Genomic DNA, 23,732 nt, shown 5'->3' on the forward strand with positions numbered 1-23,732 from the left:
CCCGGTACATTTTGAGCTCCAGAAAGCAAGAATTGTCTGATGGTCTGTGTGTCCCTGGCCTCCAGGTCGCATCCTGGAGCCTTGAGTCACAGGACAGGGAATAGACATATGATAAATACGTGACCCCTGTGTTCGTATGCTATGTCATAGCTTAGTTTGCTTTCTGTTGAATGATGATTTCCTCGAACAATTTTGTGGGGTTTTTTAAACTAGAATTTGGTTTTTTTCTTCTTATAACCTTAAGCTTTTCATTACTCTCCACTGTTTGAAATACAATGGATTCTTCTGAAGACTTTAGGAACCTACTAATACACTGCTGTAACTTGGACTGATTCTTTGTCTTTCTAGCTGAGAGATTGTAACTTTTTTAAACTTGGTTCCTGCGTTTAAACAGACATTTCTCCTAGTCACCTTGCTGAGTAACTATTCTCAAGTAACCTTCTCTAAAAGGATGTATAAGAGGCACAAATGTTAAGTAGTTGCATGTTTTTAAATGTCCTTTTTCTGCCCACGCCCCTCATGGAATTCTAGGTTCAAAATCAGTTTCTCTTAAATCTCAACGGCATAGTTCCAGTGACTTCTGCTTTCAATGTTGATGCCCAGAAACGTCTCCTTAAATCTTTGCAGGAAGCTATTTTTTTCCCTTGAGAAGCATTTGTGATCTTTTTATTATTCATCACCATAATCTCTCTGATGGAAGCTCTTTTTTTGTTTAATCTGTTCAGTGCTCATTGGGTTGTTTTCAGAGGATGATTCATTTCTCTCTTCCTCTTTGGAAATTGTTTTCAGTTAATTCTTTTGAAATTTCCTACCATTTTCTATGATACATCACTCTTGGAAATCTTTTCATATGGCAGCTTCCTGGGCCAGTTTTCAGTAGCTGGGTTTTTTTTCCCCCTCATATATTTAACACTCCCCCCTACACACACACACACAGACTTTTTAACTAACGTTCTGGAAGATTTTATCTGTTTTATCTTGCAAAGATATTAATTTTTTTAAGCTATTAAATTTTTTAAAGTTGTTTTGATATTAATGAAATATGCTTCTTAAGCCCTCCTTATTTAATAGTGCCCTGCTTTTGTTTCATGAATGCACACTCTTCTCAAGTATCTCTGAGGATAGCAATTTTTAAACCTTTCTTCTGTTTTCTAAATTGTTTCCTCATGTCCCATTTTTTGTTAGTGTATCTAGTTAATTCTCCTTCTAGCTGCTGTAACTTTTCCTCTGTCTGCTGACTCCTGGTTTTCCTTTCGTATTGCAGCATGAAACCTGAGCTGATTTTCCTAACTAGCTGGTGTGCTCTACTTCCTCCTCTGTTGTTGATGTGTATTTGTTTCCCTCTTCGGTCATCATTAATTTTCCTGGGCTATTTGTTAAATTTCTTCATAGGTTAGAAGATGGTCTTCACAAGGCTGCTTCCCCATGTTTGCATTCACTTCCAATTTTCCAGAAATTCGTTTTCACTCCCTTATAACCTTCTTCCATTCTTTGCACTTTTCACCAGTACAACTCTTAATGAAATGTGTCTCTAAGTTCCAGATTTTTATAACATGGAAACAGGATCGGCTTCCTGGATATGCAAACTGTACACAGTGTCAGAAAACTCCAGGCTTAAATAGGCTCCACAGTTAGTTTCTTGTTCTGATGTCACCAGCTTGAGATGGTTAACATTTTTTGAACCAGGGGCCCTGCAAATTAGGTTGCTATTCCTGCAAGGAAAAGCATTTATCAGAGCTGAAATGCCCCTGCAGAGTCACTGCTAAGTGCACCACGCTTACACAGTCTATGCTTCATTCTCTTTTGGAGGGAAGGCTCTACCCCTGCCTGTGAGCTCCCAGAGTGGGTCAGTCAAGGACAATCAAGGGGGATGCCTGGTTCCCCAAGGTACTGAAGCTGAATCCGGCCTCTGTACCCCAACACCAAATTAATTCTTGAAGACAGAGTTTCAGGTGAAGTAGAAAAGCTTTACTCTTTTGCCAGGCAGAAGGGAGAAGAGCAGGCTAATGCCCTCAAAACTGTGTCCCACATGTGCACCCATGGCTGATTCATGTCAATGTATGGCAAAAACCACCACAATATTGTAATTATCCTCCAATCCAAATAAATTTAGTAATTAAAAAAAAAAATCCAACTGTCCCAACCTACAGGGCGTAGTGAGGAATGGGAATGGTTCAAAGAGGGTGTGATCTGCTCCTGGACATTCTCCTGATTGGCTGATGGTGAGGTGGAGGGGAGTCAGCGTCATCAACCTTCAGGTTCCAAGCAGTCTGGGGTTCACGTGCTTGTGGGCAGCTTACCGCTGATTTCTCCCACCTGGTGGACCAGGGCTACACTATTGTTTCTTGACACTTCCTTGACTGTCTCTTGGCAGAGAGACAGTCTCCACATCCCTCTCTTCCCTAATTAGCAACTATTTGAACCTGCTCCTTGGAGCATGGGGAAGGTCATGGAGGCTGATTGAAGCCTATTTTCTGTAATCAAGAAACACCTGACACACAGAAAGGCCCAGAAGCCCCACAGGTTCCTGCTCGGTATCAGCACCCCGGACTACAAAACAATGGGTAAAATTCAAGTAAATTACTATATAAATCATTCATTTTGAAAATGCCTTTTGTGGGGGCTTCCTTGGTGGCTGAGTGGTAAAGAATCTGCCTGCCAATGCAGGAGTCAAGGGTTCAGTCCCTGGTCTGGGGAGATTATACATGTCTCAGAGCAACGAAAGCCGTGTGCCGCAGCCATTGAGCCTGCGCTGTAACAGAGCCTGCACCCCGCAACAAGAGAAGCCACCACAGTGAGAAGCCCGCACGGTGCAGCTAAAGAGCAGCCCCCGCCCACCTCAATTAGAGAAAAGTCCACAAAGCGACGAAGACCCAGAACAGCCAAAAATAAATACATTAATTATTTTTAAATGCCTTCTGTAGTCTCTAAACTGTGTTTATAATAAACTACTTACAAAGAAACATATAAAGGTATGAAATTAAAATTTGAAAAGCCAATTTCTCATTAATATCCAAAAATTATCATACCATGTTTCTTCCAATAACTTTCCCATTAAATTGTAGCCATGGAGTGATTTGAAGTCTCAATAAGTAAAACATTTTCTTCCTTTAACACTATCTTTGACTCAGTACAATCTCTACATTTTCACTACAATAACAGCAATTGCATCAAAAACTTTTCAGGCCATATTTTTAAATAATATCACTAGATCTATGAAGACAGTCAGGCTGCCATACTTAATACGTTCACACTTAATCCTTCTGGCTGGATGGGAGGCACTTTCTTGGGTGGTTGCTGAGGTTAAAATCACCATTCCATCACTGAAGCTTTACAAACTTATTCCTACCTCGTTTTCCTCAACTGTAGAATGGAGGTGATTGCTCTTAGATTTCCATGAGTGATGAGAGAAGGGTGCCTGGCATAAAGCAAATGCTACTGATGTGAGTTCTCCTTTTTCTTAATAAAATTAACTATGTTACTATTCCCTTGAAGAGAATGTGGTGGATTTTTAACAAATTCCATTGACTAATAAAATAGAGTTGATATTTAGGAGATGATGACAAGTAGAGGAGTAACCCGGGCATCACCCAGCCCCAAACTAACATTGGCCCATCCATCCCTGGGGTTTTCTTCACAGGTGCTTAAAGTGCCAGGAGATCCCAGGCCTGTGGTGGCCTCTGGCTGACTTATCCCAGGCAGTTCCCTGAAGGTCAGATGAGCGTGACTTTGTCCAGTGACGGCTAACTTAACCTTGAAGACCAAAAGGCAGATGCTTAGTTCTTCCCACTAAGGTCCAGTTCTTTAGGGAGACAGACAAGAAGAGGAGAAAAGATCACATGGTGGGTGGAAAGCCTGGCTCCCCTGACTCCTGAGCTCCGTTTACTTCCAAGTAAGACTGGCCCTCACCCACTCTTCAAGCCCATTCATTTTATGTTGTTGTTGTTGTATTCCATTTATGGCCTACAGAATGGGAGAAAACATTCTTATTTCCTGTTTTTCATTTAAAAATTACATACTAAGATTGACTATTCTGTCTTTGCTTGGTAGATGCACTTTCTGAATATGCTCACATGCCTCCTAGAAATAACTCTTTAAAAATGACTTTTGTAGACGCCGTGCCTCTAATGATGCAATCACCAATCCGATCATCTCTTACTGTTTGACAGCTGCATATGCTAATCTTCCTTTCAGGTAAAACTACTATTTCATAAGTTATTGTTCAACTTTCTCCAAATTCTGTATCTCTGTGATTCATTTTTAGATAAGAAAGCTAAACCTTGTATCTATTCCCATCAAATGTCGTCTCGAGAGTTTCAGTCCATTGTTCCAGCTTTGTCAAGAACTTGGGTTTGATGGTCTCTTCATCATGTTCACCATTCTTTCCAATAGAGTCATCCACAAAGTTGATGTTTCCACCCATGATAGAGCTAAGGTGAGACTGTCTCATTTAGGGGGCTCTGTAGTCTGTGCAGGTATCATTCCCCTGGCATTTGAGTAGCAGAGGAAGATGAAGTAACACATTGGATAATGTCTTCATTCATTTGGTCCCATGTTCTTCATAAGACTTAACTTTGTATTTTTAACCTAATGTCTCTGGATTTAAAATAGCAGAATACTTGATCAAAGCATGCCTAACTAGGTATAACTTCACATCTCGTGTAGTTAAACTCCAAATAGACAACCGTGGCACATAGGGAAACTGGGCCGGAGAGTTAAGGAAGTTGCTGGAAAGGCTAAAATTCAGGCAACTTGGCTCTGGAGTTCCTATCCTGAATGAGGCTAAACTTTGTCAAAACAGAACTATTCAACTTGAAGTTTTACACAGACCTACAGTGAAAGACAAATTTCAGTGAATTAAAAAGAACATGCAGCACTACTGTTGAGATTTCAGTAACGTTTATCATCCCCAATTTGACATTCACAGAGAAAACCATACTTCTATTTAATTAACTTCTGAAAATGTACAGCACACAGGCCATAATCATGTCCAACCCTTTAAGGGATTCTAGAAATTTTCAGATCAAAATACTAGATTAAAGAAGCTATGTTCTACATTCAAAAAATAAGTGCAAATGTTGATTCCACGTGTACTTTGATGAAACACATAAAAGTTCAGATTATTCTCAGTGGCACAGGCAGAGGGTCAGGTATCCTGTCCAGCGTGAGGCCGGAGGGTCCAGCCCCTGCAGAAAATCCAAGGTGCTGGGCAGACCCGGCCTCACTGGGCTAGCTGGCCCAGGTTAACCGGAGCGCTGATGGTCGGGCCGCATACTCCGCGTGAAATTTTATGAAGACACGATGTGATGAGGCCACAAAGGGAGCTATATCAGTGTCCTAAAATTGAAAAAAAAAAAGAGAGAGAAGTAACAAATTATATATTTCACAAATTTGAACATTTTCCCAGAAATGTCAGATGTAGTAAAGAAGTACAACATAAAGAAGCCTTCTAGAATTTTCAGTAAACCTGCATATGTGTCTAGAAGTGATCTTGCCAAGTATTAATGCAGAGACTTTACACAAGAATATTGCTGGGGGTGGGGGGTAAGGAGCAATGGGGAGTGACTGCTAATGGATACAGGGTTTCCTTCTGGAGTACAAATCAAGCACAGTGACAACAGCTTCGTGGCTCTGGGAAATGACTAAAAGTTGTTGAATTTTACCCTTTAAGTAGATGATTTCTATGGTATGTGAATTGCATCTCAATAAAACTGTCGCTAAGCTTTCAATTTCCAATTCAAGTTCTTATTGAAATTTTCATTTTTCTGATGGGAAACACAACTTATGTCTGCAACTAAAATGAACATCTGAATAAAGTATATTACTCCCTTCACCAACACCTGTACTTTCCTTTGGGGGATGATTTTCATGTCCTTTGTGGGGAACAGTTGTGTGTGTGTGTATCTGTGTGCGTAGAAAGAGTGGGTAGATGGGTCTCTTTCCTTCTCCAATTATTAGCACTAGGGATATAAAAAAAATGAACTAAACACACAAAAAGGGGAACAGTTCTGTATGTGTATCTCTGTGTGTGTATGTGTGTGTGTGGAAAGAGTGGATAGATTGGTCTCTTTCCTTCTCCAGTTATTAGCACCGCTACTGCTGCTAAGTCACTTCAGTCGTGTCCGACTCTGTGTAACCCCATAGACGGCAGCCCACCAGGCTCCCCCGTCCCTGGGATTCTCCAGGCAAGAACACTGCAGTGGGTTGCCATTTCTAGGGATATAAAAAAAATGAACCAAACATGCAAAAAGCCCTGCTCTCATGAAGCTGACATCCCAGTGGGAGAGGTGAGGTAGGAAATAAGTCAGTAACATGTACAGAAGCAAAGCACATCACACAGGGTCAAGGCTGCAGTCTGGGGCCCTCAGGTCCCCTGCCTCAGTCCTACCCAGAGTCATCAAAAACAAAAAACAAGATGACTTATTTCCAAGACAGTAAAGTATTCAGGTGAGCACAGCAGAGGAATTCTTTTCCTAAAAAGAGATACCAAGGGATACAACAATGGTACAATTGCTGTGTGCACACCCTTTTTCTTTCCATTTCAACCTGCTCCCAAATTTCGGCTTGCTATTCTGTGCTGACAAACTAGTATGAGCAGATTACAAAAATTTTAAATTCCTTTCTCTTTAAAAAAATTTAAACTCCTCCTTACTTTCCTGTCATTTTTTTTATGCGTCTAGATGTTCAGATTCTGTAAGTCAGATGCCGGTGAGCAATGACAATTATCATAAAAGAAAACATTTTCCAATGATTGTATGATTAGCTATCCAAGAAGGGACTCCCACTGTTTTTCTGTAAATACACTGACCCTGCTGGGCTTAACACACTAAATAAATCAATGGTATCTTTAAAAAATAAAACAATCACTCTTGAAACTAGGTCTAAATTTACTAAAGAAAATTTAAAACTGGGAAAATACTACAAACATCAATAGTTAAGAAAAGGAGACATATCTAATCACAGACTTGAATTTAATGCGACATTGGTTTAAATGGCACTATTCTCTCTCAGTGCCTCAGTTTTCTTTTATCTGCAAAGTCCAGGGATCACATGGGATTGTATATTTGAAAGTCGCTGAAACCCCCCCCCCCAAAAAAAGTCATATAGACATAAAGATATTGTGAAAATAATCTTTGTTTGAAATTTTCACAAGTTTCTTTCTTTCTTTCTTTCTTTCTTTCTTTCTTTTTCGATGCACAGTGCAGTTTGTGGGATCTTAGTTTCCCAGCAGGGACAGAACCTGGGCCATGGCACTGAAAGCACCAAGTCCTAACCACTAGACCCCTGGGGAATTCCTACAAATCTCAACTAAATGTCTAAGGCCTAGTTAGCTTCCAAATCTGACATGTGACTCATTTACTGGGATCTCTTTTCTGTAGGTCCCTGTAAATAACTGCAAGACAGTATCCACTAGTCAGGTGACCCAAATTTCTCCCTCAATAATTAGCTCTGTGTATAGGGACAGAGCTACCTGAGAGTTGATTGATGTGTTTTCTATAAACCAGAGGAGCCTCGTTCCAGAAATTAGGCCACACCCATGCAATAGAAAACCACCCAGTGATTAAATATGATAGCCCACTTTACCTAATGATATGGTTAAGATGTTAATGATATATCAGTCAGTGGAAAAAAACCAAACCACAAAACAGGATAAAATATGTGTGTGTATGGAAATATATTCCCCAAAAGTGTTTAGAGGAATATATGGGAGAATTCTCAGAGTTTTAGAAAAGTCTTTTATATATATATATATATAGTTTTGATAATACCACTAATCAATTTTATAAACTGTAAGTTATATTCTAAAAACTCTAGATTTCCAGCAGAGGCAATTCTCTGTTAATTTGATCAGAAAGCATACATGAGCAAAGAGCGAAACAGTAAGAAACTGCTAACTTCTCATCAGTAGTCATGCGTCCGTTGCACGGAAGCTCTGGAAACACCCATCCACTTGCACATAAAACAAACGGCAGCGAGGGGGGATTCAGCAATGCTGAGTCAACATCAGAATCTACTGGAGGGCTCAGGGGAGATCTGAGATTTACAAAAACAAACTCTCAGTCCCCAGGACAACTGTTAATATTCCTGTGAATTTCTTCAAAGAGTTCCCACAATTTTCAGCACGCAGTGAATGGAATGGAGCCAGGCATTCAACATTTCTATACAGTCAGCCCTCTGTAAGGACAGGTTCCACATCGCAGATTCACCCAACCACAGAATCCAGCAGATACAGAACCTGTGGATACAGAATCCGCAGATACGGGGGACAGACTGTACTCACTAGGCCAGTTTTTATCAGGGCTCTGAGCACCTGAGAATATGGTACCTGTGGGGGGTCATGGGACCGATCCCCCGCAGGTACAGAGATAAGACTGTAATTCTAGTCATGCAGAAATAACATGGATGGGCAACCCTGGACAGTGCCTTTAAACCACACATGGAACTTCCGCAAAGCAGCAGGCCGCAGGTGCTCCCCCGGAAACTTTGATTCTATGGGCTGAGTGGGGACTGGAAGTCTGTGATGCTAAATAACTGCATACGTAATTTTGATGCACAGTCAAGTTTGGTAACAGTTAATACCGGTGGCTGGGTCGGTAAAGAATCTGCCTGTAATGCAGGAGACCTGGATTTGATCCCTGGGTCGGGAAGATCCCCTAGAGGAGAAAATGGCAACCCATTCCAGTATTCTTGCCTGGCAAATCCCACGGACCGAGGAGCCTGGTGGGCTAAAGTCAGGTATGACATAGAGACTAAACCACCACTACCACCATTATTAATTTAAGGAAAAGTCCACTAGGTGGCACTCGTGCTCCCCAAATAAACAGAAAAGTTAGAAAACTGAGTTGGTATTAATAAAAGTATGTTGTGCTCTGTGATTGCATGTCTGCCTTTAAACATGCCCTTTAAAGCTACTTTAATTATTTTAAAGTGATAATTGGATTTGTTCAAAAGCTTGTTCTACTCACTGCGCCACAATAGGGCCCGGAGGATGGAGAATTAGCATCAGGTCCATCGTAGAGCAGGAGGTAGTTTTGGACACATTCTCCGGGATCGTCGATGCTGATAAAGTAAAAGCTGACGGTGACTGGTCTTCCAGCAGGAGCAAGGATGGCCCATTCACAGTGAGTATTGTTTGGGTAAGTGCCCGGATAGCCAGGGCTGGTGACCGAGCCACTGTCTCCATAAAGAGTCCCACCACAGCCTGCCAGGAAACAGCGGCACGAAGTTGGATTCAGTCAAGCAGAAACCATCCACTGTGCTTTAGTGCACTTAAGACAATGCGATACATTTTCCTAAGGTGCTGAGACTCCTTGCGGGAAAAGTGGAGGCAGAAACCCTTTTCCTGTGCCTTCATGGGCTACATTCTTCTCCTACATCACCACCTGCCCCCTCCATCCCCACCTCCACCATATATTCCTTCCCCTGCAGCTCATCACTTAGGACCGACTTCCTCCAGGTCTGTTTTTTGAAAATAGTGAGTTGAGAATGCGATGGGAAAAGCAAGATCTTGATAAAGTAACTGCAGGAGAGAGTGAAGTCAATCTTGGGTACTTTGGTGGTATAGGTGCTTGGATTGATCTCGAGTACTTTGACTCAAAGGCAGTGACTTGGTGATGATGTGGGTGAAGTAAAATTAAAAGGGAAATTCTGGGGCAGGATCACAGAAACAGGTGTTTTATTTTAGGTTTTGGCAGTAATTTGTCATTTTTGTTGTTTGTTCAGTAGCTCAGTCGTGTCTGACTCTCTGTGACCCTATGGACTGCAACACCCCGGGCTTTTCTGTCCTTCACCATCCCCCAGAGTTTGCTCAAACTCATGTCCATTGAGGCAGTAATTACTTTACTTAAAAAAAAAAGTGACTTTACCAGGCATAGAACTGAAAGCTCCAAGACTGATATGCTTAAAAAGTCAAAGTTTATTTTCTTTTTTCTTTTTGGCCAAGTCGTGTGGCATGTGGGGGTCTTAGTTCCCTGACCAGGGACTGAACCCACACCTCCTGCAGTGGAAGCACAAAATCTTAACTGCCGGACCGCCAGGGTAGCTCTCCTTCCCTCCCAAAGAGAAAGCCAAAGCTTTTTAAGCATCAGTGTTAATTTTTTCGGTTTGTCAGTTTGCACAGGAAATCTATCATGATTTAGACCAGATGGCATGGGCATCCAGATACGCTATACGCAGGAAGAAACTGTAGAGCATAATTAAAGAGCACAGAGCTGGGTTTCTGACCAGTGGGGGTGTGGGCCTGCCTCTGCCACAGTCTGGCTGTGCGTTTAAGGCAACTCATCTATTGGGTGTTTCACTTCCTTCTCTGTAAAATTAGGGCATAGAGATCATCTTTTACTTTTGTGCAGGTAGCGAGAAATTATCCACAACTGTCTTGACAGAATCCTTTTGTAGTCACTCGGCATATTTAAATAAATCATTTCCACATTCTTATTTTGAAAGTTTTTAGATATTCTCGGGGCCATTTCATAAAAATATTCTTCCTTTCTTGAGTTGAATGTATTGACATGACTTAAATTTCCTTCACTCATCAGTAAACAGCCAACCCAAACTGCAGGAAGGTGCTTACTGCCCTGTAAGAGCCATTAATCTCCAGGACTGTCCAGGAATGAGAGGGCCTCCAAGGAACACAGCTGCATAGATGTACTCAAGTATGTGTTTGTAACTTTTTGGCAAACTTTTATTTAGTTTTCAGAGAAGTACACCTTGATGATCAAACCGAAAGTTAAAAATATGACAAAACTCGGCTTCTCTGGTGGCTCAGTGGTAAAGAATCTGCCTGCCAGTGTAGGAGACGCCGGTTCACTCCCTCGTCTGGGAAATCCCACATGCCTTGAAGCAACTAAGCCCATGTACCACAGTGACTGAGCCTGTGCTCTAGAGCCCAGGAGCTTCAACTACGGAGCCCACCTGATTCAACTACTGAAGCCTGCGCCCTAGAGCCCATGCTTCACAACAAACGAAAGCACCCCAACGTGAAGCCTGCACACCGCAAGGAAGAGTAGCCTCCGCTCTCCACGACTAGAGAAAAGCCCTCTTAGGAAGGGCTAGCACAGCACAGTCAAAAATAAATAAATGCACAAAAATTTTTAAAAATATGACAAAATCAAAATGTATAAATTACAAAATCTTTATACCTTATCTGCGCCTCATAGGTAGATATGTATTCTTTAGAGATATAATAAATACAAGTAGAATTTTTAAAATCTATAATTTCATCATTAAAAAAATCTCTATTTTTAACAGAAAATGATCAAGTACACAGATTGGGGAGAAAGATGAGGTCCCTTTAACTGTCTTTTCTATGAGACACTGTGTTTTTCTCGGCTGCATCACTTGACCTGACAAAGTGCCAGTGTCTTACCGGAGGGTGAAGAGGTCCAGATAATTTCATATCCACGACCGGAAGTTGCACCATCACTCTTAAATCGAAGGTATAGTTCGTGACTCTGGGAGAAAATGGGATTTGGCAGCAGAGTCCCACAGTATGTGCCCAGTAATGGCGAACTGCTCTCACTTCCATTTCTGACCTTTAAAAATGCAGCGTTAATGATGACACTTAAACATATAGTACCTTCTTTTCTGGTCTATCATTGCTCTACATTAAGACATGAGACTATCTGAACAACTTTTTTGAGGAAAACTTTGTCTTTTTATATATACTTACACTCAGACAGCACCTTCATTTGCAAAGGAGAGAAACACGCAATTTGTAAATCAAAAACTATTTACACTTGGATTCAGAACTATGTATTCATCTCCAGCAGTTAAAACACGGAGGTATGTTTCTGCTGATATAACCCACTAGTTGATTGCTGTATAACAAAACTAGTTATATCTTTGTTCTTGGGGAGATGCTTCAAAGAATGCAGCTAAAGTGAACTTTAAAAAGATGCAGGGAGAAAAATAGCTGCATTGTTCCCAGTTAACTCTGCTGTAGTCTATTCATCATACCGCAGTTATGCTTTTATCTCTCCTTAAAAATGGCTTGACTATAAAGGGGCCATGAAAAAACAACATACAAAGTGTGATAAAGTCAAAACAAAATGAATTTCTATATGGGAGAAGGACATAATTAAAACAATCTATAAAACTTCTGACTGTTTAGATATATTTTAAAAATACACTGTGAAGCTGAATAGATTTCTTAAAAAAAAAAAATCATTGCATGGTGTAGACACATGTGAAAACAGGAAACGAGCTGGCGTGTGAGTGTGGTACCCACACTGTGAATTCAATCAAATTCTGCCCTCCAGCCTGGTCCCGCTACACATTCACAATCAGCCCCACTTTGAAGACACGTGATCCAGGAGTCTGGGCTGAATCCAGCCCCTCCTGGATGGATGCTGACTTTATTGAGTTGATACCTGTATTTAAAATCCTGAAAGCGCCTCTGTTTCCTTTATAATCCCATAGTTTACCATGCGGTTAATTGTTGGTTGTCTTAGGTCACAGAATGTTTTCAGAGGTGTGGTAGGTGGTCTGGTCAGGTTGTGTTGCTCAGGAGATATTCCCCACCCCAGCTTTTTGTTTGTTTGTTTTACCACAAGACTTGCGGGATCTTAGTTTCCCGACCAGGGATCAAACCTGGGCCTCAGCAGTGAAAGAACTGTCCTAACCACTAGACCACGACAGGAGTCCCTGGAGAGATTCCTTTTAGGTCTATAGAGTAGCCAGCAGGAGAGAAAAATGCCTTTCTAGATTATTCTGCTAAGTGTTTATACAAAGTAGCCTTGCTGTGGGTGGAGCAGCCAGTTCACAGACAGCAGACAGAAGTCCAGGTGCCCTACTCATCTCGATATGGGTCTTTTCCCTCTGGATCCTCTTTAGAAAGCTGATGCTCTAAAAGAAGGAGCAGGATAGTCATTCTCACAGAATATGCCAATGAATCGTCCTTTTCATTTCTCTCTGCACAGGAGGAATGGAACAGGAGAGCAGAGAGCATCTCTGGGAGTGCAGATGAGCCTGAAAGGGTTGCTAAAGGCAAAGGCAGATTTCAGATGGGGTCGAGAGCTTGGCCTTCGAGAGGTATAATACATTCAGAATCCTCATTGATAAATTTCCATTCTCATCATCTTTAACATGAATGGAATGCTAAGGCTGCAGTAAACCGTGCCAGAATCTTCCCGCTGAAAACCAGAAACAGTTGGGCTTTGCACGCCTGAGCTGCCATTTCCCGTCTTTGCTTATTCGACAGAAGTTTCAGGCCCATTTCTATGGGTTAAGGCACAGCAGCTGGAGAGTTGCCCTTGCTTCCCAGCAACCAGAGGCAAACAGCAGAGTTCACGCTAGTCACTAACGGGCAACTCAGGCTTGATGTGAACCAGGAGTAGCTGCACTGCGACTCTGAACTGTCTGGATGGTTCGTCCTTTTTCTGTGTCTCACTCCACCTCTCACTTCTGCTTTATGCTCCATGGAACTGTTCAGCCTCCATGGTGGGTACGTACGTAGGTCTGAGTTTAGTAACCTGATTGATGCCAACAAGACTGTCCTCTCATCTCCTCCCTGCTACATCCATGTCCTCCCAGTTTCTACCATGGCTAAGGTTCCCCATGAAAAGGCATACGCTTCCTCTGAGAATTTTACACTCTAGGTTGAGCATAGTCATTAACCAAGGACTTAGATGAATTCTATTGCGGGGCCGGAGGTTGGGGGCACAGGCACTTTCCAGGATAATAAAACCCCATAACAGGTGTAGGGGAACAAACTGACTTTTTGGAAACCTTGCCAGAGATTCACATGCACATGAAACATAGCCAACTGAGGGACTCTTGGGTTAAGATTTAGGTGTGAATTCAATTCACAGAGGGATTCAGCATCTTTGTAAGTATGAGACTTACTCAGCAACTCAGTTTACTTCCTAAGAATGAATGCATTTCCAACAGAGTCTGCAAAGGACACAGGAGAGAACGCTACGGTTTTTACAGCAAAATATAGGTGCTAAGCCCCAGACAAGGGAGGGTTCTCTCTCAGTGTGTTTCAGGGGAAGGAGGGTAGGGTAGGTAGGGGACAGGCAAGCAGCAAAGGTGCTCCAGAGGAGGGGGGAGAAACAGAGCGTTCCTCTTGTGTCTGCCAAACAGGTGGTCAAGGAGACACTCTCCGTAGAGAACACTGAAGATGCCGCAAACATACTGTGGCCATTAGCAAAATCAGGTAAATGATTTAGTATCATTTCTTATTAAAGTCAGACACGTCTTCCATCTCCAAAATTAGCACTTTGCACTTGACCTCCCTCTGGTCCTTCCAGTCTCAAGCCACATATCAGTGCCTTCAAGATGCCTTCTCTGTCCCCAGATGGGTTAAGTGCCCCTAACCTTGCTGGCTGTTGGTCAACAAGAGCAGACTACTTCCTGTCTTGTCTTTCCCATGGATTGTGAGCCTCCGGGGAACCCTGACTATGTCTTGTTCCCTCCTGGATTTCCCGTGTCTGGGTCTTGGAGATGGTCGCTATTTAGGGGCTGAAGGGATGATGAACAATTTAATGAAATGAGGAAGGAATATGATTCGCAGTAGCAGAGGGAACGGTGACAAATCTTGAGGGATCCAGCATCTTTTACATAGTTCCTTTACACGGTATTCAGACACGTGTTACCTCCAAGAAGTCATGTGTGCAGCCACTAGAGTCCTCGATGCCAAATGAGTGAAAGAAGAGGGAGATGGTGTGGCTGCCAGGGGCTGTGAGCACGGCTGTGCAGTCCATGTCACTGGGGTAGTCACTTGGCCAGCCAGGACTCCGTAGGTTGCCAAATGCCTTCTTATATTCTCGACTGCAACCTTAGAGGAAAGACAGCATCATAATTAATGTATGCATCCCAATAGTTAGTGCTCCTTCAACTTGACAGGAATAATTCAAGGAGATTATTAAATCAGAGCAAACTTCAGAAAAAAGCTAATCTAGCTCCTCCATTTACCTCTGAGATGACTGAGAACCCAAGATCTGAGGTGGACAGCGTGCCGGGCAAACACAGCGCAGTGTCTTACCACAAAACATCCTAGTGTTAAATGTGAAATATGAAGGCTCTCCTATGAAGATGAGCATTCCAGCACTCTCTGCACTTTTCTGGTGATCCGGAGGTGGAGTTGGCTGACATTTAGAATCTGGACATACAGACTCTACCTCCAAGACAGAGTTTTGTCTGAGGATGTTTCCTCAAATACCTTGGTGAATTGTTCGTTCTGATACAACTGGCAAATGATAGCTTTCGACCATTTTTGGTAAAAATACCCTGAGTGTTTTTGTTTGTTTTAACTAAAGGCAGCTTTAGTTTTAATCAAGCTTGAAACAAACATTACATGAAGTGTTCTCTGGAAATCAATTTCTTGGTGACAGTGAACAAGTAACTCTTTCAAGGCTCCTTGGTTTTTCCAAAGTAATTTTCTAATACATAGTGATTTCTCTATGTGGTTAAGAGCATAATTAACATAGTAACTGGTATATATTTTTAATTAACAACATGAACTTAATATCCTGCATTCTCAACATTTTAGCTAGTATTTCATTTGCTTTAACTCTCCAGAAGCCAGCTTTAGTCATCTACTAAATGGGGCTAGGCTTCTGGTAAAGTCTTACTTCATCTGCGTGTGGTTTGTGTCAACAAATCTTAATTTACTCACAGGCGTAAACTCTAGCAGTAATTGTAATAATGGCAGTTTTTCTGAATGAAAGATTAAATCCCCAAGCTCACCTGCAATCTGATAGGTAAAACCCACTCTGGAGTTTATATTGAAAGCTTCTGATTTGAAAACGATGACTGCAGTGCTCGTGGAGGAGTAAAACGTGGGCACGGCTGACACATTTCCACTGCAGAAGCGAATTCCTGGGTTTCCATTACTCTGAAATGGAATGGAAGCCAAGGGTCAGTAGGTTTAGTTTCAAAAGAGAACAGGCCACAGCAGAAATTAAACTGCATATAAAAATACAGTGTAAGTATTTAACCATGGAGACCAATCATAGAGTTTAAAGCACTCTGCAGTAAGATGTCACCTTGGCCATGGAAGTGACAGATGTCTCACATCTGAGGGGTGGGTGAGAGGCGGAGAGGTTTCTGCTGATACCACAGGGCAGCCCCCTGCCTACCGAAAACAGGACCGTCCCCCTCACCCCAAGTCCTCTCTAAGGGCTATGCTGTTGTCAGAGCTCAGCCAGGCTGCCGGAGCTCACTACAGTTCACCCGGGGCGTCTCCGTTGTTCGGAAGCCCCTAGGACTAACCAACACTGTTCTGGGCCCTCTCTCACCACCCTTTAGCAAACTTGCAGTGTATGAATTGCTCCTTAAACTGCAGCGAGACATTCCACGTATTCCCAGGTGCCTCCACCAGGCAGCATCCTCAGTTCAGGGTTCCTACACTCTAATCCCATCGTTCTCTTTATGTCAACCGCCTAGTCACATGATGTTGATGCCCAAATCCTCAGGTATTCTGTGACCATCACACTTTTACGGTCAACAATCTAACATCTTACCCCATGAGCAATTCAGACTGATCCATTTTCTAAAAAACAAAACAACTTTTCTCTGTTTTTTAAAACTATGAATATAGCCCCCCTAGACTGGTACCAAATGGCTTCTTAACCGAACCCTCCGATTTGTTCTACACACAGATCCCGCTGACTACAGAGGGACTTCTGCCTGGAGCGCTGCAGGCAGAACGGCAGAGACGCACGTCAAAAACTCCGGTTAACGGCCTGAAACGATCCCATCCTTGTTGATCGGCCACACTCCTATACAAAATGCAAAGTTTCTTAAAAATTCCCCAGGTTAATTGGGGAATCAGTCTCTGTGGATGGGGCACAAGAGCAGGCACTTTTTTGTTTCAGTTTATTTTTAATTGGACGATAATTGCTTTACAATGATGTGCTGGTTTCTGCTATACAACAATGTGTGCGTGCATGTTACTAGCTCAGTCATGTCCGACCCTTTGCGACCCCATGGACTGTAGCCTGCAGGCTCCTCTGTCCTTGGAATTCTCCAGGCAAGAATACTGCAGTGGGTTGCCGGGCCCTTCTCCAGGTCAACAATGTGAATCAGCCGTGAGTATACGTATGTCCCTGCCTTCTTGAGCCTGCCTCCCACTCCCACATTCCGCCCTCCAGGTCATCACAGAGCATGGAGCTGGGCTCCCTGTGCTGTGCAGCAGCTTCCCACCAGCTATCTATTTCACGCATGGTGGTAGAGATTGCCAGTGCCACCCTCCCAGTTCATCCCGCCCTCTCCTTCCCTCTCTGTGACCACAGTCTGTTCTCTACTTCAGGGCCAGGCACTTTTGCCAAGACACCCAGATGGCAAGTAGGCACACAACCTACAGACCAAGTTCAGGTTTCTTAATGCCTATAAATAGAGGGTGTCATAAAAGGCTAAAAAGCGCATTAGGCTAGAAGTAACTTTGAGAACTTATCCAGTCATGTCCTCATTACTTCAAGTGTTTTGCAAATTCTGATGAAAAGGTTATAGATGTTTCTGTCATTCATACAATTGTTACCTCCAGTGGGTCCTGAAACTCTAAGTAGTTCTGGTTGCAGTCTTGAGAGTGCAGCTGAAATGCCCACACAGTTATCTCGACCTGCTGATGTAGGGGAGCTTCAATGACCCAAGTACAGGTGGCAAGGGGGACATTTGGGTCTGATGAATTGGGTGACGAAATACTTTGTGGGGTACGAGTTGCATTAAATGTTCCGCCACAAGGCACTGAGATGGGAAATAAAACACAACTTAGAAGACATTTTACTTGTAACTCATCACACATATAATATTTAAAATTCTATTTTCCTTGTTCTTCTAACCCAAAGGAGCTGTATTTATATCATTCTAGGAAGGATTTACATTATACATTCTTGACTAAGAATTGCACCAAATTTGTACCATGGATTAAACACAAAGTAATTAATAGGGTATTTAGTAACTGACATTGAGCTCAGATAGTAATTAACATTGAGTTTAGTAATTAATACTGAGGTTAGTAATTAACATTGAGTATAGATATAATCATGTCATTATTTTGAGTGCATAAATACACATGTGTTTTATAACATGTAAAAATGTCTCAGTTTACTCACTGTCCATGATGGTATATGTAGCATTAAATCCTTCTCTTTCTAAAGTCAAGTCACTGACAAATTGAACTGTAAGGAAGTTTCCAGAAGAGATAAAGGGGGCAGGTATGGTGGAACCACAGAATGTTCCAGCCAAGTTGGCATTTTCACTGTCCCCATCATATAACTGAAAAGAAAAACAGCTCATTAGTTATCCATTAGTCACAAAGAAGTTGCATATTTTACACTAAAATGCACATGAAGTTACAAGAGGTCATAGTTAAGAATCTTACACTAATGTTCTTAATGCTGGTTTTAATTTAGGAACTGAATTGTTATCGAATCAATTACGCTATAATGATTTTCAGTAAAAATCTAGTATAGTGGCCTACAATTTTTTTCTCATTGGGAAAGTCATATTTGATTTAAAAAATAATGTGTCATTAGAGCCACAAACCCATCACCACCTTCACCTCTGTCCCGACTAACGGCACAGGTCCAAGCCATTGTGACCTCTTGCCTGATTCTCATCGCATCTTCCCACGGATGCCCCCGGTCCTGCTCTTGACCCTCTACAGTCTGTTTTCAACACACCAGCCAGAGGATACAGTTTAAGTGTTAGTCAGACCAGGTTGCTGCTCCGCTAAGAGCTCTCCTAAGCCCTCCCCACCCACTCAAAGCCGTGGCTAGGGCCTCTGAGGCCTGATAGAACCTGCTCCCACTCCTACTCCTGGGCTTTCCCAGCTGAACTCTTAATGGCCTCCACTTTGTTTGCTCTGCTCCTGGAGTGAAACAGGTGCTCCGGCATTCTCGCTACTGTATCTGCTGTTTCTTTTGCCTGGAATGTTCTCCTGTTTATTCACATGGTTTCATTCCCCTCTGTTAAGTCTTGACTTAAACATCACTGACTCAGCAGACTTCCCTGACCACTCCCCTCCTCATGTGAGATCTTAGTTTCCCCACCAGGGATCTAACCTGCACCGCCTGCATTGGAAGGTGAAGTCTTAACCACTGGACCACAGGGAAGCCCCCCAAGTCATCTTTGTGTCAGTTAATGGCCCAAGCCTAGCACCTCAGCCACCCTCGACTGCCCTGTCTCCTTCTGAACCCCCATCGATTCTGCTCCACCTTCACCCTCCGTCCCAAGGGCTCCATCTCTGGTGTTCCCACAGTGCTTCCTCACCTATACTGTGGTAACAGTTTTCATAGCCCTGACTCCACACAGCATTCTCCCCAGGCTGCCTGAACCTCTGTAAGCTTAGAACAGGCGAAGATCCTGCTTGGCCTGCCATGTCCCCAGGGATCTCATTGCATCTTCACTTAAATCCACCCTCTTTAGCATGGTCTGCAAGGCCCCTCTTGTCTGGCCTGGGCTGCTCTTCACACTTGCCCACTCCTCTGAGGTGTGCTATGCTTAGTTATTCAGTCGTGTCCAACTCCTTGTGACCCTATAGAGGACTGTAGCCCCTCAGGCTCCTCTGTCCATGGGGATTCTCCAGGCAAGAATATTGGAGGGGGTTGCCAGGCCCTTCTCCAGGGATCTTCCTGACCCAGGGATCGAACCCAGGTCTCCCTGTAACTCCTCCATCCCCTGGCAAGTCTCTCTGAGCTGCTCCTCCTGCCAGGAGCTCTCTCCTCAGCCCTTGGATGGCCCATTCCTCGTCATAGGGTCTCTGCTCAGATGCCACCCTCTCAGAGCCCAACCCTACCTAGTGGGCACTCCCCCAGGATCTTCCTGTTCTCTTTTCTAACTATAACCAAGACCTACCTTGTTTATTGCTTATTTACTTCTTCTGGTCTCTCCCCCATAAAGCATATAAAACCATGGGTGGGTGAGGGGACCTCTCACTATTCCCTGTATGTCACCAGCACCCAGAACAACCCCCAGGCAAAGGAGCTTTCAGCAAATGCCCTTCAGCAAATGTTGAAATAGTGAGTGCTTGTATTTTCTCAAACACATCACTAGAAGAAAAAGTGTTCTCCATCTGAGCAATCCCTATTGCACTGCTAAAACAAATATCTGTGTGGATTCAAAGATGGAACTGATAACAGAACCATGGTGTGTTATTAAGCCTCAGCATCACCATGATCCCTGACATTATTTTAAGATGCTGGGAATACATCAAATGGTTAAAAACGGTCTTGTCAAAATAAACACAAAAATAAATTTCCCACTAGATGGCACTGTGTCTCTCTTTGAACATGATTTTAATAAAATTTTAGTAAGATTTTAAACCCAAAAGAGACTGAGGGGCTGAGTTATCTAATCCCCTCATTTTACAGAAGAGCAGATTTGCCAAGTTTTAGGCAGTGTACTTTTTCTGGTAAACAAGCTAGGTTTTTATTATAACCATCGTTGTCTGTATAAAATCTTGGTCATAGCAACAAGCGTTTTTATTCTTGGTGCTGTGTGTCAGGCCTCCGAGCTAGGTCCTGTCTATAAAAGGGTGCATAAGCACTTCCCATACCTTTAAGACACTAATTTGACTCAGAGATTAATGAGAAGAGGCTCATAAATTAAATGTGTGTGTGTGTGTGAATTATACATAAATAGAGAAATATGAGTGCTACAGGAAAAGAGTTCAGTGCACGAGGGGAACTCATACGATTGAGTCTGGACAGACCCCACACAGACGCCTGCACTGTGAGCAGAGGCCTTCCAGACGGAGACAACAGGAAGGGCGCCCTGGGCAGATGCATCCAGGTGCGGAAGGCCGCAGAAGGACAGAAGGCCTGACCTGTTCGACACCTCCCTGCCCTGTGACCCACCGGCCTGCAGATTAGGTAAGAGAACAGACGTGGGGCCGAGGAGTTCACTGGGACAAGGCCGATGCTACACATGCTTCATGCGAAGGGCCTCGTATCTCCTACAGGAGTTGTAAGATCTGATTTGGGTTTTCAATGGATAAGTGGGCAAGGTGATGGAAAGAAATTACAGTACGTCCCCAACATAGAAACGAGTTCCATTCCAAGAGTTCCTCTGTTTAGTCCAATTTGTTCGTTAAGTCCAACAAAGTTCACCTAGGTACCCAATTAACACAATCAGCTATATAGTTTGGTACTATATGAGGTTTATATAGTATAACAGCTGGTATACAGGGGCTGGCACACATAATCTCATCTTGAAAGCTCACAATTTGAAGGTTCATATGTAGAGGACTTACTGTATAACCATGCCCAGCCTCGAGCTGGTGTTTGTATTACTTCACTCAGTGCCACAGTAAGATTTCTCCTAATGGAGCTAAAATAGAAGATGATAGAGGCTTCTGGACTCCGGTGTAGGCCAGGCCAGGGTTTTTTCCCTGGCGACGCCACGTCTCCACCGTGAACTTGGCAGGGCGGCTGTGTAGAGGCTTGCAGGAAGTGCACCATGCAGAGCTGCAGGTGGGGACTCTTACTCGGGGGAGGTCAGCAATGGCGCCCTGAGGACCGCCCTGAGGCCCCGCACCATCACCAGCAGCTGCCTGGTGCATTCTGGGAGCACACGTCTCTGCCATAACCACCTAGACCTGGAGCTTGAATTTAAGTTCTAAGTCTTGTGGATAGAGAGAAGTGCTGAGAGGATTTCCGTGTTTTCTCAGCTTTTAAACCTCTTTAACAGTGGTGCAGGTTAGAATCTATTTAAGACCCTGAAGGAACTGCAGAAATAATCTGGTGGAAGATAACTTCTGATGATAGCTACTGCCAGATCCTCCCTGATTGGAGCAGCTAAAGAAAGTAGGGAAGGAAATTTGGGGATTTTAACGTCTATGAATTTTTCATGCATGAGGGCAAGAGGTTTTGATATTGGGCTTTAATTCTTTTTAAATTTAACTCCGTAATTTTCCCTGGTGATCCTTGGGTCAAGAAGATCCCCTGGAGAAGGGGATGGCAACCCACTCTGGTATTCTTGCCTGGAGAATTCCATGGACAGAGGAGCCTGGTGGGCTACACCATGGACTCAGGGAGTTGCAAAAAGTTGGACACACAACTGAGCAGTTAACACTTTCATTTTCTCTTTCATAATTTTAGACATCATTTTCCTTAGGACTTTATCTTTGAACATTATACTGGGAATGTGATAACAGGAGAATTTTAATAGTCTTATTTGAAAACTATGTAGCATCTCAGAGTATCTTCATGAATTCTTTGATCTTACTGTGAAACGTCTGACAGAGTCTGCTGGACAACGGCCTGGGTATAATTTGGAATGAGAATGAGAGTAGAGTAAATTTTTAGGTTTGGGGTTGAACTAGGATACTTTATAGAATCTTTTGGGGAAAATGTTATCTTGGTCCTAGTGGTTCTAGGTTTTTATTATAACCATCGCTGCCTGTATAAAATCATGTTCATATCAACAAGCATTTTTATTCTTGCTGCTATGTGCCAGGCTTGGTGCTGTGTGCCTTGGTTCTAGAGCTTGGTCCAAGCTCTAGAAGAGCTTGCAAAGGAGCAATGAAGAGAATCAGCTCTAAACGCAGGAGTTTTTAATATAACAACAAAAGTAGTATTATTATATAAAATCAATAATATTATTAATATGATTATTATGTAATCTCAGACTCTTTTCCAGTGCTTATGGCAGAGTTGGGAATATAGTAAGTACTCAAATTAACATTCATCGAATGAATGAATGGATAGTAGGTGCTATTTTATAAGGATGAGGACCTGACACCTCCCTAATTACTGACCTCCTCCCCAAAACTGGACAACCCCCTCCTCCTATGGCTGATCACAGACTGATGGTTGAGCCCAGTGGGTTAAGACAAAGGTTTTCCATGAGAACAGTATCATCTAGGGAGTGTTTTGCAAAAGTGTGGTGTTTGGGGCTCATCATAGTAGTCTGAGGCTGAAACTGGCACTTAGTGTTTAGAAGCCACACTGCAGAATTCCAACAAAATTCACAGGACAGGTGTGCAGTGTGAAGATTTACATACCCCACATACCTGTGAATGCCCTGCCAGACACGTGTGTAAGAAAACTGTTTAAAATGATTTGGTCCCAGAACCTAAGCTCATTCTGTATATAAACACAAAAATATTTTGCACTGCTTTAGTAAGAAACAAATTTCCAAGAAGGCAATTATTTATAAGTTGAAGGAAGACTGTAGTTTGTTTTATCTGGAACGATTTGATTTGAATTTTGGAAATTCATATTGTGGATGGGTACTGCCATTATCTTTTAAGTTGCAAATAGAGCCTATGTACTCATACCAGTCCAGATTTCCATGCGTGCATCTGTCGTGGTTCCATACATAGGAAGGAGTTTAGTACTTAATCAAGAGACTTAGCATAGTCACGTCAGAGCATTTACATGTTGGTATACACACTGTTTTATGGGTTTTCCTTTTATTTCTCCTTTTCAAAGCTTTTAGCATAATTGTAAATTGAAATAATATATATGGCTAGGCTATGGCACAGATGAGCTTTCGCTTCAGATGGTCAAAGGATCATTAGACAATATTCCATATTCCAAGGGGCACTGACTGCATTGAGAAGAAGCTGAGCAGTGTTAGAAAGAAGCCCCTCCTTTTCCAGTTCCATGTTTCCCAGCAAAGCAATGTCAGTTATGGTCACAAAACGGAGTCCTCTTTGCTGTTTCACTCACTGCTCTCCACAAAGGAGTGACTTAACTGATGAATAGGCTGGTGTTCAGAAGCGGGGTAGACGCCATGCAGCTTGCTTCCCCTCTTCACCCACTTCTCTGTGATAACCAGTCACCCAC

The 23,732-nt window shown here is 42.8% G+C and overlaps 1 protein-coding gene across 1 annotated transcript in view; it reads right to left on the minus strand.

The window, feature by feature from the left end:
• Window positions 4,883-23,732, minus strand: part of CUBN (cubilin) — a 272,327-nt gene continuing 253,477 nt past the window's right edge. Inside the window, exons 61-67 of the mRNA XM_005687978.3 lie at window positions 18,054-18,216; window positions 17,480-17,685; window positions 15,688-15,835; window positions 14,595-14,776; window positions 11,366-11,531; window positions 8,967-9,202; window positions 4,883-5,337 (exon numbers count right to left, since the gene is read on the minus strand). Of these exons, the coding sequence (XP_005688035.2) occupies window positions 5,230-5,337; window positions 8,967-9,202; window positions 11,366-11,531; window positions 14,595-14,776; window positions 15,688-15,835; window positions 17,480-17,685; window positions 18,054-18,216 (1,209 nt within the window). The 3' untranslated portion in view covers window positions 4,883-5,229. The remainder of the gene's footprint in view (window positions 5,338-8,966; window positions 9,203-11,365; window positions 11,532-14,594; window positions 14,777-15,687; window positions 15,836-17,479; window positions 17,686-18,053; window positions 18,217-23,732) is intronic.

This window comes from Capra hircus, chromosome 13 (assembly GCF_001704415.2).
Source record: "Capra hircus breed San Clemente chromosome 13, ASM170441v1, whole genome shotgun sequence".
Lineage (NCBI taxonomy): Eukaryota > Metazoa > Chordata > Mammalia > Artiodactyla > Bovidae > Capra > Capra hircus.